The sequence below is a fragment of the Papio anubis genome, chromosome 17 (assembly GCF_008728515.1).
Source record: "Papio anubis isolate 15944 chromosome 17, Panubis1.0, whole genome shotgun sequence".
NCBI lineage: Eukaryota > Metazoa > Chordata > Mammalia > Primates > Cercopithecidae > Papio > Papio anubis.
The window spans coordinates 74,260,435-74,274,975 of NC_044992.1; the positions used below are offsets into that span (position 1 = coordinate 74,260,435).

General features: G+C 48.9%; 1 protein-coding gene and 1 long non-coding RNA gene across 3 annotated transcripts in view; one reads left to right on the forward strand and one right to left on the reverse strand.

The window, feature by feature from the left end:
* The window catches only part of TBCD (tubulin folding cofactor D), a 180,656-nt gene that overhangs the window by 1,187 nt on the left and 164,928 nt on the right, over positions 1-14,541 (forward strand). Inside the window, exons 2-6 of one of the 2 annotated variants that reach the window (XM_017950114.2) lie at positions 3,257-3,307; positions 6,182-6,279; positions 8,141-8,242; positions 10,579-10,725; positions 14,288-14,343. In XM_017950114.2, coding sequence (XP_017805603.1) covers positions 3,257-3,307; positions 6,182-6,279; positions 8,141-8,242; positions 10,579-10,725; positions 14,288-14,343 — 454 coding nt within the window. The remainder of the gene's footprint in view (positions 1-3,256; positions 3,308-6,181; positions 6,280-8,140; positions 8,243-10,578; positions 10,726-14,287; positions 14,344-14,541) is intronic. The other variant, XM_017950116.3, reaches the window with a different exon arrangement.
* LOC103879060 lies at positions 10,812-12,531 on the reverse strand. The gene is made up of 3 exons (XR_001896129.3): positions 12,444-12,531; positions 11,238-11,448; positions 10,812-10,956 (listed from the first exon to the last, which is right to left on the reverse strand). It is a non-coding gene; the product is annotated as an uncharacterized LOC103879060 (long non-coding RNA).

Genomic DNA, 14,541 nt, shown 5'->3' on the forward strand with positions numbered 1-14,541 from the left:
GGCAGGGTGGGGGCCCGTGGCGGGGGAGTGCGGGCTACGGCGTCGGATGCTCCTGCCTGTGAGTTCTGGCCCTGTTACTTGGACCTGATACTTCATGGCCCGTTTCTTCGGCTGTAAGCTGGGGCGCATAACGATACCTCTGTGCAGAACTGTTCTGAGGGTGAGGGACCCTCATCCAGGAACCAGTGAAGCCAGATTTCTGGTTCCTGGTGTAAGAGCCCAATGGGTTCTTTATTCTTTCCCTTTTTCTTTTTTTTGAGACGAAGTCTTGCTCTGTTGCCCAGGCTGGAGTGCAGTGGTGCGATCTCGGCTCACTGCAGCCTCTACCTCCCGGGTTCAAACGATTCTCCTGTCTCAGCCTCCTGGGTAGCTGAGACTGCAGGCGCGCGCCACCACGCCCGGCTCGTTTTGTATTTTTCGTAGAAGGGGTTTCACCGTGTTGGCCACGCTGGTCTCAAACTCCTGACCTCAAGTGGTCTCCTGCCTCAAGCTCCCAAAGTGTTGAGATTACAGGTGTGAGCCACCGCGCTCGGCCTCAGTGGGTTCTTCTTGCGGTCTGCCCAGATAGAGTTGATTTGTCAGGGCGGGGGAATTTCAATGGAGGTTTAGTTCATGCAGAGCTGGTTGAAAGCTAGACTAGACTAGGAGTGTGTGTGTTTTTTTTTTTTGAGGCGGAGTCTCACTTTGTCCCCCAGGGTGGAGTGCAGTGATGAGATCTTGGCTCACTGTAACCTCCACAACCTCCACCTCCCGGGTTCAAGTGATTCTCCTGCCTCAGCCTCCCGAGTAGCTGGGACTACAGCTGCGTGCGACCACGCCCGCCTAATTTTTTTGTATTTTTAGTAGAGACGGGTTACACCGTGTTAGCCAGGATGGTCTGCATCTCCTGACCTCGTGATCCATCCGCCTCAGCCTCCCAAAGTGAGCCACCACGCCCAGCTGGAGTTTTATTATTACTCAAATCAGTTTCCCTGAGAATTTGAGGGTTAGGGTTTTTTAGAGGTAATCTGGGGGAAAGGATGCGGGTGGCTGATTGGATAGGGGCATACAATCATAGGGGAGTCGGAAATGATCCTCCGTGATGTGCTGAATCGCTTCTGGGTGGGGCCCCAGGAGCAGTGGGCGGGTCCAGGTGGAGCTTTCATGGGTCGGAGGATCCTAGTGTAGGTGTCGGACTTGGAAACAATCTGAACAGACATCTTTAAAGGCCAGACTCAGGTTCTGCAATGGTGATGTGGTCTGCAGGAGTAATTGGAGAACTCGCATGTCTTGTGATCTCAAGAATAATGGCTGGCAATTATGTTACACCTCAGCGGAATTCAGGCTCCCCGCCTCCTAGCCTGGCAGCCTCTAACTTTACAAAGGCAGTTGGGTTTTGGGGAAGGGCTCTTAGCATGTAAGCTGTCAGCTAAATGTCTCCCAAAGGTAACTTAAACTTGAAGACTAAAGGCATGAGGGGGTTGGCTGGATCAGATCTCCCGCATTGCCACAGTTTCCTCACTGATCTTTGCAAAGGCAGTTTTGCTGGGAAGCAGTGGGTGTGTTCAGATGTGGAGATGGGATCTGCTGGATTGGACAGAAGCAATTTCAGCTGCTGAGAGGAGGCCAAATAGGTGGCTCAGGGTCTGGGAAGCTGAGTCAAGGGTTTGAAGAGCTGGCAGCTGTGTGGAAGGGAGCAGTGCCTGGGTATGTGAACCAAAAACCTGAGACAAGTCTCAATCAGTTTAGGTTAAGGATGTGCCCGTGAGGCAGCCTCAGAAAGTCACATGTCCCCAAGGAAGTCGGGCTACAGCTTAGTTTTATACGTTCTAGGGAGACATGAGACATCAATCAATACCTGTAAGATGTACATTGGTCTAGTTAGGAAAGGCCGGACATCCTGGGTGGGAGGGCGTCCAGGTCATTGGTGGATTCAAATATTTCACGATTGGTGATTGGTTGAAAGAGTTTATCCAAAGACTTGGAATCCATAGAAGGGATTGTCTAGATTAAGATAAATTGTGGAGACCAAGGTTCTTTTTATGCAGATGAAGGTTCCAGTTAGCTGGTTTCAGAGAGAATAGATTGTAAATGCTTTTTATCAGACTAAAAAGGTACCAGACTTGGTTAATTTTCTCCTGATTAGGGAAAAGACCTAGAAAGGGAAGGGATTCTTTACAGAATGTAGCTTTTTCCCACAAGAGACAACTTATTAGGGCCATTTCAAAATATGTCAAATATATTTTAGGGAAAAATACTTTGATTTCCTTCAGGGCCTGCTGTCATGTGATGCTATACTAGAATCAGGCTGGAATTTGGTGTCTTATTGCTTAAGATTTAATTACAATTTATTACTACTTTTTTTTTTTTTTTTTTTTTTGAGACTGAGTCTGGCTCTGTCTCCCAAGCTGGAGTGCAGTGGCTGGATCTCAGCTCACTGCAAGCTCTGCCTCCCAGGTTTACGCCATTCTCCTGCCTCAGCCTCCCGAGTAGCTGGGACTACAGGCGCCCGCCACCTCGCCCGGCTAGTTTTTTTTGTATTTTTTTAATAGAGACGGGGTTTCACTGTGTTAGCCAGGCTGGTCTCAACTTCCTGACCTCGTGATCCGCCCGTCTCAGCTTCCTAAAGTGCTGGGATTACAGGCTTGAGCCACCGCACCCGGCCTACTACTTAAGTTTTAATACTAATACTGATCAGCTGTGCCTGAATTCCAGCTGGAGGAGTGCATAATGAGGCTTGTGCAGACCCCCGCCCACTCCCTTCCCATCATGAGGCCTGAACAAGTTTTTCGGGTTAAGTTTGGAATGCCGTTGGCCAAGAGGAGGGGTCTGTTAGATGGCTGGGGGGCTTAGAATTTTATTTTCAGTTTACAGGCATGTTTGGCAGGGAAGTGTGAGAGGAACGCTAGGGATGTGTGTCTCACAAGGACAGCCTTGAGCTTGGCCCTTAATGGCTGGCAGAGGCAGGGGAGAGTGAAGGAAGGAAGAGGCGAGGAGGAGACTGTTAGGAAGAGTATAGAGGAAGTGGGAAAAGAGGAACGGTGTGCCAAGCAAGTAAAGTGCACGAGACTGGGCCACAGTGGCCCTCAAAAGGCTAGAGGGAGGTGGGGCATTCCCTCCAGGTGGCCTCCGTCAGTGAGAGGGGAGGTGTGCTTTTGAGAACTGGGGAAGAGGTGGAGCTGCCCTATGGAAGTTAGCAAGGGAAAACGGGGTTTCTCAGGCTCATGGGTATGTTTGGCCTAGTAATAATTAATTTTCATGTTATGTTTGTTTTTAGTAATAATGGACAAATACCAGGAGCAGCCTCATCTCTTGGACCCACACCTTGGTAAGAATAGAAGCTGCTGATTTTGATCTTTCAATTACAGATGACCACAGAGACCTTGGTGTATGGTTGGCACATGCATATGCTTTGCCAGGATAAAGTGCCAAGAAGTGTCCCTGTCTTACTTGCTTGCAGGGCCCGGCTGGTTGGTTTTAGCCGACTTGTGATAGTGGCTTGAGTTCCAGATGTCACTCTAGGCTGGGGACTGGGGGGAGAGGTATCTGAGCTACTTTCTTCCTCTCTGCTAAAGAAACAGCATTTGCTCCTCATGTGTTTTTAGTTTACAGTAGTTTTAGTTTACATCTGAGCACATGTCTTTTTGATATAGTCATACAGCATCAGATGTTTCACATGGGCCATCATTTAATCCTCACGGCAGCTAAAGAGGGCGTCTGTGGTCATCTCCAGTTTACAGATGGGGACGCTGAGGCTTGGTTTTCTTACTTTAGTGTAAGGGGTGTGATTTCTTATTGTTGTCTTTATTTTTCATGTATTTCACACTGATTAACATTTTTTTTCCTACCTACAAATAAAACGCATGCTCCTGGCAGTTAACCTGGGAAAGAGGAAGGTAGCAATATTCACCACGTTGAGAGGCAGCATGGGTGGGGACTATACACCCTGGCTTCACAGCCCGGTTTCACCACTCAGTCTTTGAGCTGCTTTTTGCCTGGGTTTCCTTGCCCCCTGTGGTGTTGAGATCTGTGTGGGAGGCGCTAAGGGTCAGCCTTTCCTGTGCGCACACATGCCTCTTAAAGAGTAGCTGGTGCTGTGCATCCTGTTCTGGTTTTTTTCTTTCAAATAACACATTTTGGCTGGGGGTGGTGACTCACGGCTGTAATCCCAGCACTTTGGGAGGCCAAGGCGGGTGGATCACTTGAGGTCGGGAGTTGGAGACCAGCATGACCAACATGGTGAAACCCCATCTCTACTAAAAGTACAAAATTAGCCGGATGCGGTGGCGCATGCCTGTAGTCTCAGCTACTGAGGAGGCTGAGGCAGGAGAATCGCTTGAACCAGGGAGCGGAGGTTGCAGGGAGCCGAGATTGCACCACTGTACTCCAGCCTGGGTGACACAGTGAGACTTAGATTTTTGTAGGAGGTGAACTTTCTGGACTGTCACGGGTCTGAGGAACAAGGAATGGATTTTTGCGGTTGGTGGATGGCATGGCTGGGTGGAGACAGAAAGTGTGCTTCCATCCATTGTCTTTCCACTTCTGGTGTTGCCAGACCCAGACCCAGCGTCTGGATGTCTTCTTTTTTTTTTGAGACATAGTCTTGCTCTGTCGCCCAGGCTGGAGTGCAGTGGCGAGATCTCAGCTCACTGCAAGCTCCGCCTCCTAGGTTCACGCCATTCTCCTGCCTCAGCCTCCCAAGTAGCTGGGACTAACCAGATGCTGGCTGTCACGCCTGGCTAATTTGTTTTGTATTATTATTTTTTTTTTAGTAGAGACAGGGTTTCACTGTGTTAGCCAGGATGGTCTCAATCTCTCTTTTTTTTTGAGATGGAGTCTCACTCTGTTGCCCAGGCTGGAGTGCAGTGGTGCGATCTCGGCTCACTGCAAGCTCCGCCTCCCGGGTTCCCGCCATTCTCCTACCTCAGCCTCCCAAGTAGCTGGGACTACAGGTGCCCGGCACCACGCCCGGCTAATTTTTTTGTATTTTTTTAATAGAGACGGGGTTTCAGCGTGTTAGCCAGGATGGTCTCGATCTCCTGACCTCGTGATCCGCCCATCTCGGCCTCCCAAAGTGCTGGGATTACAGGCTTGAGCCACCGCGCCTGGCCTATCCTTTCATTTCTCTCAGCTTTTTCTTTGCTTATTTTGAAGCTCTGTTGGTTGGTGTGTATACTTACAGAATTATTAAGCCTTCATGATGAATTGATCCTTTTATTATTATGAAACATCCATTTTATCTCTGATAATATTACTTGTTCTGACATTTACTTTGTCTGATATTCACAGAGCCACTCCAGCTCTCTTACGATTCGTGATTGGTTGGAATATCTTTTTTCTTCTGCTTGCATTTAATCTAGCTATGTCTTTTTGCTTGCTCGTTTTTGTTTTTTTTTTTGTTTTTTTTTGAGACGGAGTCTTGCTCTGTCGCCCAGGCTGGAGTGCAGTGGCGCAATCTCGGCTCACTGCAAGCTCCGCCTCCCGGGTTCACGCCATTCTCCTGCCTCAGCCTCCCGAGTAGCTGGGACTACAGGCGCCCGCCACTGCGCCTGGCTAATTTTTTCTATTTTTAGTAGAGACGGGGTTTCACCATGGTCTCGATCTCCTGACCTTGTGATCCGCCCGCCTCGGCCTCCCAAAGTGCTGCGATTACAGGCGTGAGCCACCGCGCCCGGCCATCGTTTTTGTTTTTTAAGAGACAGCGTTTTGGGTCAGGCGCCTGTAATCCCAGTACTTTGGGAGGCCGAGGTGGATGGATCACCTGAGGTCAGGAGTTCAAGACCAGCCTGGCCAACATGGTGAAACCCTGTTTCTACTAAAAATACAAAAATTAGCTGGGCGTGGTGACGTGTGCCTGTAATTCCAGCTACTTGGGAATCTGAGGCAGGAGAGTCGCCTGAACCTGGGAGGTGGAGGTTGCAGTGAGCCGAGATCACGCCACTGCGCTCCAGCCTCGGGGACAGAGCAAGACTCTGTCTCAAAAAGAAAAAAAAAAAGAGACGGGTTTTGCTCTGGTGCCCAGGGTGGAGTGCAGTAGTAGGACCATAGCTCTTTGCAGCCTTGAAATTCTGGCCTCAAATGATCCTCCCACCGTGGTCTCCCAAAGTGCTGGGAAAACAGGCATGAGCCACCACACCTGGCGGGTCTCAGTGTCATGTTGATGTTCACTTTTACAGTAAATGTTTCATATGCTTTTCCCTAGAATGGATGATGAACTTGTTGTTGGACATAGTGCAGGATCAGACATCTCCAGCTTCCCTTGTGCATCTGGCTTTTAAATTTCTTTACATCATCACCAAGGTAACGTTACGATAGCCCTTCAGAGCTGACAGATGCTTTTGTAATATTCTTGGTCCAGAGGTTACCCTCCAAAATGTTATTTCTCAAGACAGACAGTTCTCGGACACAAGTTGTGGGTTTAATTCTGTCCCTTTTTACTGTATGTTGGGGATCAGAATTGAGTGATGTGGGCCCTTTGGCTGAAACAGTGTCAAGATATTTAGCATCTTGCATTTGAATAGATTGAAGCACCATCTAGCTAGGAAGGGAATGGGGTGAAGATGAGACTAACTCAGAAAAAGTTCTTACAAGGGAAAAGGAGGCCGGGCGCGGCAGCTCACACCTGTAATCCCAGCACTTTGGGAGGCTGAGGTGGGTGGATCACCTGTGGTCAGGAGTTCGAGACCAGCCTGGCCAACACGGTGAAACCCCGTCTCTACTAAAAATACAAAAATTAGGGCCGGGCGCGGTGGCTCAAGCCTGTAATCCCAGCACTTTGGGAGGCCGAGGCGGGCGGATCACAAGGTCAGGAGTTCGAGACCATCCTGGCTAACACGGTGAAACCCCATCTCTACTAAAAAATACAAAAAACTAGCCGGGCGAGGTGGCAGGCGCCTGTAGTCCCAGCTACTCGGGAGGCTGAGGCAGGAGAATGGCGTGAACCCGGGAGGCGGAGCTTGCAGTGAGCTGTGATCCGGCCACTGCACTCCAGCCCGGGTGACAGAGCGAGACTCCGTCTCAAAAAAAAAAAAAAAATACAAAAATTAGCTGGGCTTGTTGGCACATGCCTGTAATCCCAGCTGCTTGGGAGGCTGAGGTGGGAGAATGGCTTGAACATGAGAGGCAGAGGTTGCAGTGAGCCAAGATCACGCTGTTGCACTCCAGCTTGAGTGACAGCGCGAGACGGTAGAATGGAAGTGCCTCTCACACTTTAATGTGCAGATGAATTTCCTGGAAATTTTGCTGTACTATAGATTTTGAGCAAGTGGGTCTAGTTGGGGTCCCATAGTCTGCTTTTCTTGCAAGCTTGCGGGTGTCTCTGTGCTGGCCCAGAGGCTCACTGTTGGCAGTTTTGACTATGGGAGTACTCACAGCCATCTCAGGGTGGACCTGGGGTTCGTAGTGGTGAGGCAGTATTTCTGTTGTCTGGTGGGAGAGTCCTTGGCCAGCGAGAGGACACTGCGGGTGGGCTGCCAAGGACACGCAGGTCTCTGTAGCTCTGCTGTTTGAGGTTAGGATTTCTCCGGAAGGTGTGGTATCACTGAGTTTCATGGAAGTGTTAATGAATTTGAGCCCTTGAGGTTTGTATGCATTTATTCTTCATAAATGTCAGAGGACAGTCATGTAAATGAACATATTTAATGACTGATGGCGTAAATATGGTAATGAACAACACTAGCCAGTTTAGGAAGGAAGGATAGCCTTTTTATTTTATTTATTTATTTTTTTGAGAGATGGGGTCTTGCTCTGTCACTCAGGCTGGAGTGCAGTGGTGCAGTCAGCTCACTGCAGCCTCAAACTCTTGCTCTCAAGTGATTCTCCTGCTGCCTCAGCCTCTCAGACTGCAGGCCTGAGCTACCGCGCCTGTCTGATTTTTAAGTTTTTGTGTTGCCCAGGCTAGTCTCCAGCTCTTGGTCTCAAGCTGTTCTTTTGCCTCAGCCTCCCGAAGTGCTGGGATTACAGGCGTGAGCCACCGCTGCTGGCCATGGGTAGCTTTCTTGTGACTGTGGTTTTATTAAATTGTGCCACTGTAATGTGACAGAATTCTCTTTGATCAGTGGGTCACATAGGTGGTGATTTTTGATGAAAGGGAAGAAAGGCAATTTTGCTGCTCTCTGTATTTTTAAATTTTATAATAATTCAGCATCTCTTTATTTGATAGGTTCGAGGCTATAAAACATTTCTTAGTTTATTTCCCCACGAAGTTGCTGACGTAGAGCCTGTTTTAGATTTGGTCACAGATCAGAATCCCAAGGACCATGAGGTGAGCGACTCTGCCTCCCCCCTCGTCTCCAGCCCCTTCGTGCCTGTCCTTCCTCCCTGCTTGCCCCACCCTGCTGCACCTTCCCCTTCCTGTTTCTTTCAGTTTTATCTCCCTTTGTTTTGTGTCACTCCTCTTTTCTTTCTTTTCTTTTGACTTTTCCTTCTTGTACAAGTTGCTTTAAATTGTTTTTGTTTAAAATTGCCCCTTTATAAAGAAAAATTATGCCTATGTATAGTTTAACAATAAATCCGTCATTGTTCATATGTTTTTTTAACTCGTGGAAGTATAAGTGTGTTGGGTTCCCAAGACCACCCCAGGTTTGATGCTTCCCGAGGAGGACTCGCAGCACTCAGCATAGATTCCTCCTTTTGGCTTTCACTTGTTAGGGCAAAATAATACACAGCACAATCAGCAAAGGGAAAAGGCACATGGGATGGAGTCTGGGGAGAACCAGGCAGGAGCTCCCAGGGTCCTCCAGCTGGGTCCCACAGCGGGGGTGACATTCCCCCAGCAGTGAGATGTGACCTCACCTGTGAGGTGTCTATCAGGGAAGCACGTTTGAACCTCAGTGCCCAGGGCTTTCGCTGGCGTCTGGCCACGTGGACACCTCGGCCTGGCATGAAATAAAATTCCAGACCCCCAGGAGGAAAGCAGGTGCCAGCATAAAGCACACGCTTTGTGCAGATTGAGCCAGCGAGGGGCCCTCATCAAGCAGGACTTGGTGGGAACCCTGCTGGTGTCCAGGCCCCTGGATGCCAGCCCACGGCCGGCCTCGCCAGGGGTCTTTCCTCGGACGGCAGTGGGGCCTGCTGTGCTCGCTGTCTTCTGCACAGTATGTATTCGGAAGAGCACATGGTTTATAACCGTGCTGTGCAGTGGCTTGTCTCGGCGTGGGCGTGCCTGCTGAGAGCTGTGGGGCATTTCTCTGCTGCTCTGCCCTTCATGCCCTTCTTTCCCTAGTGCCTCCAGCGCCCCCCAGTGGAACGATTGCAGGGACAAATTGGATCTAATAAAAAGGGTACTCCTTTTTTTATTAGAGGTTGATAATTGTTTCTTTATTCTTTTTGTTTTATTTTATTTTTTTATTTTTTTGAGACGGAGTCTTGCTCTGTTGCCCAGGCTGGAGTGCAGTGGCATGATCTCGGCTCACTGCAAGCTCCGCCTCCTGGGTCCACGCCATTCTCCTGCCTCAGCCTTCCGAGTAGCTGGGACTACAGGTGCCCGCCACCACGCCCATCTAATTTTTTGTATTTTTAGTAGGCGGGGTTTCACCATGTTAGCCAGGATGGTCTCGATCTCACTGACCTGCGTGATCCTCCTGCTGCCGGCTCCCAAAGTGCTGGGATTACCGTTGTGAGCCACCGCATGCAGCCCTTTTTAAAAAACTTTTTTTATTTTAAAGACAGAGTTTCATTCTTGTTGCCCAGGTTGGAGTGCAGTGGCACAATCTCGGCTCACTGCAACCTCCGCCTCCCGGGTTCTAAGCGATTCTCCTGCCTCAGCCTCCTGAGTAGCTGAGACTACAGGCATGCGCCATCACGCCAGGGTAATTTTGTATTTTTAGTAGAAACAGGGTTTCTCCGTGTTGGTCAGGCTGGTTTAGAACTCCTGACCTCGGCGGGCGCCCAGTGGCTCCGCCTGCTGTCCCAGCACTTTGGGAGGCTGGCGAGTGGGATCAGGAGATTGGAAGAACCATCCTGGCTAACGGTGAAACCCTGTCTCTAAAATACAAAAGTAGCAGTGGTGGCAGCCTGCTCAGTCCCAGCCACTCAGGAAGAGCAGGCTGGGAAGAGATAGCGTGGGAAACAGAAGAGCTTGCAGTCGAGCAGAGTCAGCAGCAGCTACACTCCAACTGTGACAAGCAGACTCTGTCTCAAAAGAACTCCTGACCTCAGGTGATCCCCCCGTAGTCTCAGCCTCCCAAAGTGCTGGGATTACAGGTGTGAACCACTGTGCCCGGCTTTTTTTTTTTATTCTTAGGTGTTTGTACTTTTTATCTGTTTTTCACTTTCCCAAAAGGCCAGTTTGTATGTTGAGAGGGGCCAGCGAAGAGAAGCTGTTATACTGATGTATTATGATTTTTCTTTGTTCATTTCGATGTCTCTTTTGTCTATGGAGCTGGCTAAGTTACAGCAGTGGGTGTGCGTGGTGGGGATTCTGGGAGGATGTGGTGAGGAGCTGGTGAATGGCCTACATTTCTGGCCCTGAGGGTGATGGCACTTGAATGGCTTTAGTGGGCATTGGGTGGGCCTGGAGGACAGTGACTTTAAGTAGATTGTGGCCAGTGGCCTCTGTTTTTCAAACAAGACTCATTCATACTGTGATTGAATTTTTAGACTTGGGAAACCCGCTACATGCTGTTGCTATGGCTCTCTGTGACCTGCCTGATCCCTTTTGATTTTTCTCGCCTTGATGGGAACCTCCTCACCCAGCCTGGGCAAACACGAATGTCCATAATGGACCGTATTCTCCAAATAGCAGAGGTAAATATCATGCAGGTAATTAGCTGCTAATTAGTATTCACTTTCATGGTCATGCTGTCTTGATATTAGTGTTTTACTCAGTAAGCTTTTGATACTTACATATTTATTCAACTGCTGTTTTTGTCAGTGAGGTAAACTCCCATATGATAACGTCTTTTGAAATTGTGATAATTCATGTAGGGGTCAGGTTGAGTTAGCAAATCTCATTTCTTTGTAGATGATGCAGATACTCTGTTGAGGGTAATCATGGCAGGTAAGGAAGGGGTTTAGTGGCAATGGTAAGAGAAAATAAGGACCCATTTTACATTTTGTTCTTAACATTATATAAAAGATGTTCGTTTGTAGGAAAACTAGAAAGTAAAGATAAGCATGAAAAATACTAAATTTAGATTTATGAAATTCTAGCACCAAGAGATACATTGTTTATTTTCTTCAAACTTTTCCTGATGTAAATATTATGCATATAAACACAGCTTATTGTATTAGTTATCTATTGGATCATAAGTAATTACCCCAAACTTGAGTGTTTGACACACATTTATCCTCTTGCAGTTTCTGTGGGTTGGAGTCTGGCATGGCTGAGCTGGGTCCTCTGTGTCAAGCTTGTCCACAGCTGCAGTTAAAACTTGACGTGGGCAGGCTTTGCCCCAAGGCCGTTGGATTGAGGCCACCCTCAGTTCTTTGCCACCTGGGCCCCTCCAACTTAGCTTAGTCCATCAAAGCCTGCAAGGGAGAGGCTCTGCTAATGAGATGGAAGTCATGATAATATGTTACCTGATCATGGAAGTGATGTCCCATTCCTCTGCCAGATCCTGTGGTTAGCAGCAAGTCACTGAGTCCAACCCACAAAAGCGAGCACTAGGAGGCTGTCAGGCTTTGAGCCATCTCAGTTGTCTTGGTCTTCCTGCCACGCTGACTGCGATAATGCAGGTCAGCGTTCACTGAGTGCCTGCTGTGTGCCTGGCACTGTTCAAACACTCATAGATTAATTTTTTTTTTTTTTTTTTGAGACGGAGTCTCGCTCTGTCGCCCAGGCTGAAGTGCAGTGGCCGGATCACAGCTCGCTGCAAGCTCCGCCTCCCGGGTTCACGCCATTCTCCTGCCTCAGCCTCCCGAGTAGCTGGGACTACAGGCGCCTGCCAGCTCGCCCGGCTAGTTTTTTGTATTTTTTAGTAGAGATGGGGTTTCACCGTGTTAGCCAGGATGTTCTCGATCTCCTGACCTCGTGATCTGCCCGTCTTCATAGATTAATCACTTATGGATTAATAACCTATACATTGGGTTGGGCGTGGTGGGTCACTCCTGTAATCCCAGCACTCTGGGAGGCTGGGGCAGGCAGATCATGTGAGGTTAGGAGTTTGAGACCAGCCTGGCCAGCATGGTGAAACCCTGTGTCTATTAACAATACAAAAATTAGCTGGGTCTGGTGACAGATACCTGTAATCTCAGTTACTCAAGAGGCTGAGGCAGAAGAATCGTTTGAACCTGGGAGGCGGAGGTTGCAGTGAGCCGAGATTGTGCCACTGCACTCCAGCCTGGGTGACAGAGCGAGACTCCGTCGCGAAAAAAAAGAAAATTTAACCTATACATTGATTTATAGATCATCAGTGATTAATTGATTAACTGTGATAATCATTTAATTTTCCTTCACGAGGTGGTTGACAATTCTTACCCTCATTTAACCAAGAAGGCAACAGGCATAAAAATTAATAACTTACTTTGCTCATAAATGGTGGATCCATATTTGAATCCAAGCCGTTTATCTCTGGAGTCGGTGCTCTTCATCAGGGCTCAACACTGCCCCATGACCTGCTGTTCTGAGTCCTTTTTACCCTCAGCAACACATTCTTAGTGTCCTATGATGTCAGAAAGTATCCCCCTCATAATTGTTAAGGGAGAAGGTACTCCGTTGTAACCTAATTTAAAATTCTCTCTGATAGATGGATGTTTTGTTTGTTCTTGTTTTGTTATGTTAGAAGTAGTGTGGTGATGGGCCGGGTGCGGTGGCTCACTCCTGTAATCCCAGCACTCTGGGAGGCCAAGGTGGGCAGATCACCTGAGGTCAGAGTTTGAGACCAGCCTGACCAACATGGAGAAACCCCGTGTCTACTAAAAATACAACATTAGCTGGGCATGGTGGCACGCGCCTGTAATCCTAGCTACTCAGGAGGCTGAGGCAGGAGAATCCCTTGAACCTGGGAGGCGGAGGTTGCGGTGAGCCGAGATCGCACCATTGCACTCCAGCCTGGGCAACGAGAGTGAAACTCTGTCTGAAAAAAAAAAAAAAAAAAAGAAGTAGTGGGGCCAGGCGTGGTGGCTCACGCCTGTATACCCAGCACTTTGGGGGGCTGAGGTGGGTGGATCACAAGGTCAGGAGATTGAGACCATCCTGGCTAACACGGTGAAACCCCATCTCTACTAAAAATACAAAAAATTAGCCGGGTGAGGTGGCAGGCACCTGTAGTCCCAGCTACTCAGGAGGCTGAGGCAGGAGAATGGCGTGTACCTGGGAGGCAGAGCTTGCAGTGAGCTGAGATTGTGCCACTGCACTCCAGCCTGGGCGACAGAGCGAGACTCTGTCCAAAAAAAAAAAAAAAAAAAAAAGGTAGTGTGATTTACCCACCCTTGTTTACTTGTCTGTGGAGAGGGACTACCAGGTCAAGGGAGCATGGTTTGTCAAGACTTGGCACTCTGTGATTGCCGTTAGAAAGCCTCCCCGGAGGCCAGGTGCGGTGGCTCATGCCTATAATCCCAGCACTTTGGGAGGGGAGGCAGGTGGATCACAAGGTCAGGAGTTCAAGACTAGCCTGGACGAGATGGCAAAACCCCGTCTCTACTAAAAATACAAAAATTAGCTGGGCATGGTGGCTGGCGCCTGTAATCCCAGCTACTCGGGAGGCTGAGGCAGAGCACTGCTTGAACCTGGGAGGTGAAGCTTGCAGTGAGCCGAGATTGTACCACTGCACTCCAGCCTGGGCAACAGAATAAGACTCCGTCTCAAAAAAAAAAAAAAAGTGTATACATCTACTCTGTACCCCCAAAATTAAAAAACTAAAAATTAAAAAAAGTAAGCATTTGTAGTAAATCTAGGTGCTCTTCAGTTTGATAGGGCCTCTTGTCTAGTCTGAATGCTCCAGTACTGATGGTTCAGTGTGCTGGAAGGCACATTAGGTGCTGGATGAATACTCTTGATTCTTTGTTACAATTGGGTAGCTCCTTTGTTTACATTTTCCTGCTCTGTTCTTGCAAATGTGTGTTTCAAGGGGGTGTGACCAAATGCTCTGTGTAGCTCAGGCACTTACCTGGTTGAGTGTAGCAGTTGGCAGCTGTAGCCCTTGGCTCAGACTGAAGACAGGTTTTTTTTTGCAGCTTTGGACTTAGGCCTGTGCTGGTAAGGTTTATGAATCTGGGCCCTCAGGAAGCTGGTGAGGGTGGGACTGGTGACTGGGGTCCCTGAGGCTGGCGTGTGCAGGACTGACCATGCCTGCTTTGCGACTGTATGGGGTCCCCGAGACTGGCGTGTGCAGCAGTGACCGTGCCTGTGCTTCCCCCTTTCTTGCAGTCCTACTTGATTGTCAGTGACAAGGCCCGAGATGCAGCTGCCGTCCTCATGTCTAGGTAAGTTTCCATGGTGTGTTTTTGGTGCGTGGCTGGTGGGTTCTGAGGGGTTTGTCGGGGTACTGTTACGTGTTTCATGCGTGTCTTTAGTCCTCAGATGGAGGACCCAGGGAAGTCTTCGGACTCCTCAGACTCTGGCTGTCTCTGAGGCAGCGTGCACCACTGTTTGGGCACAGAAGACCTCCGACCCTGAAGTGA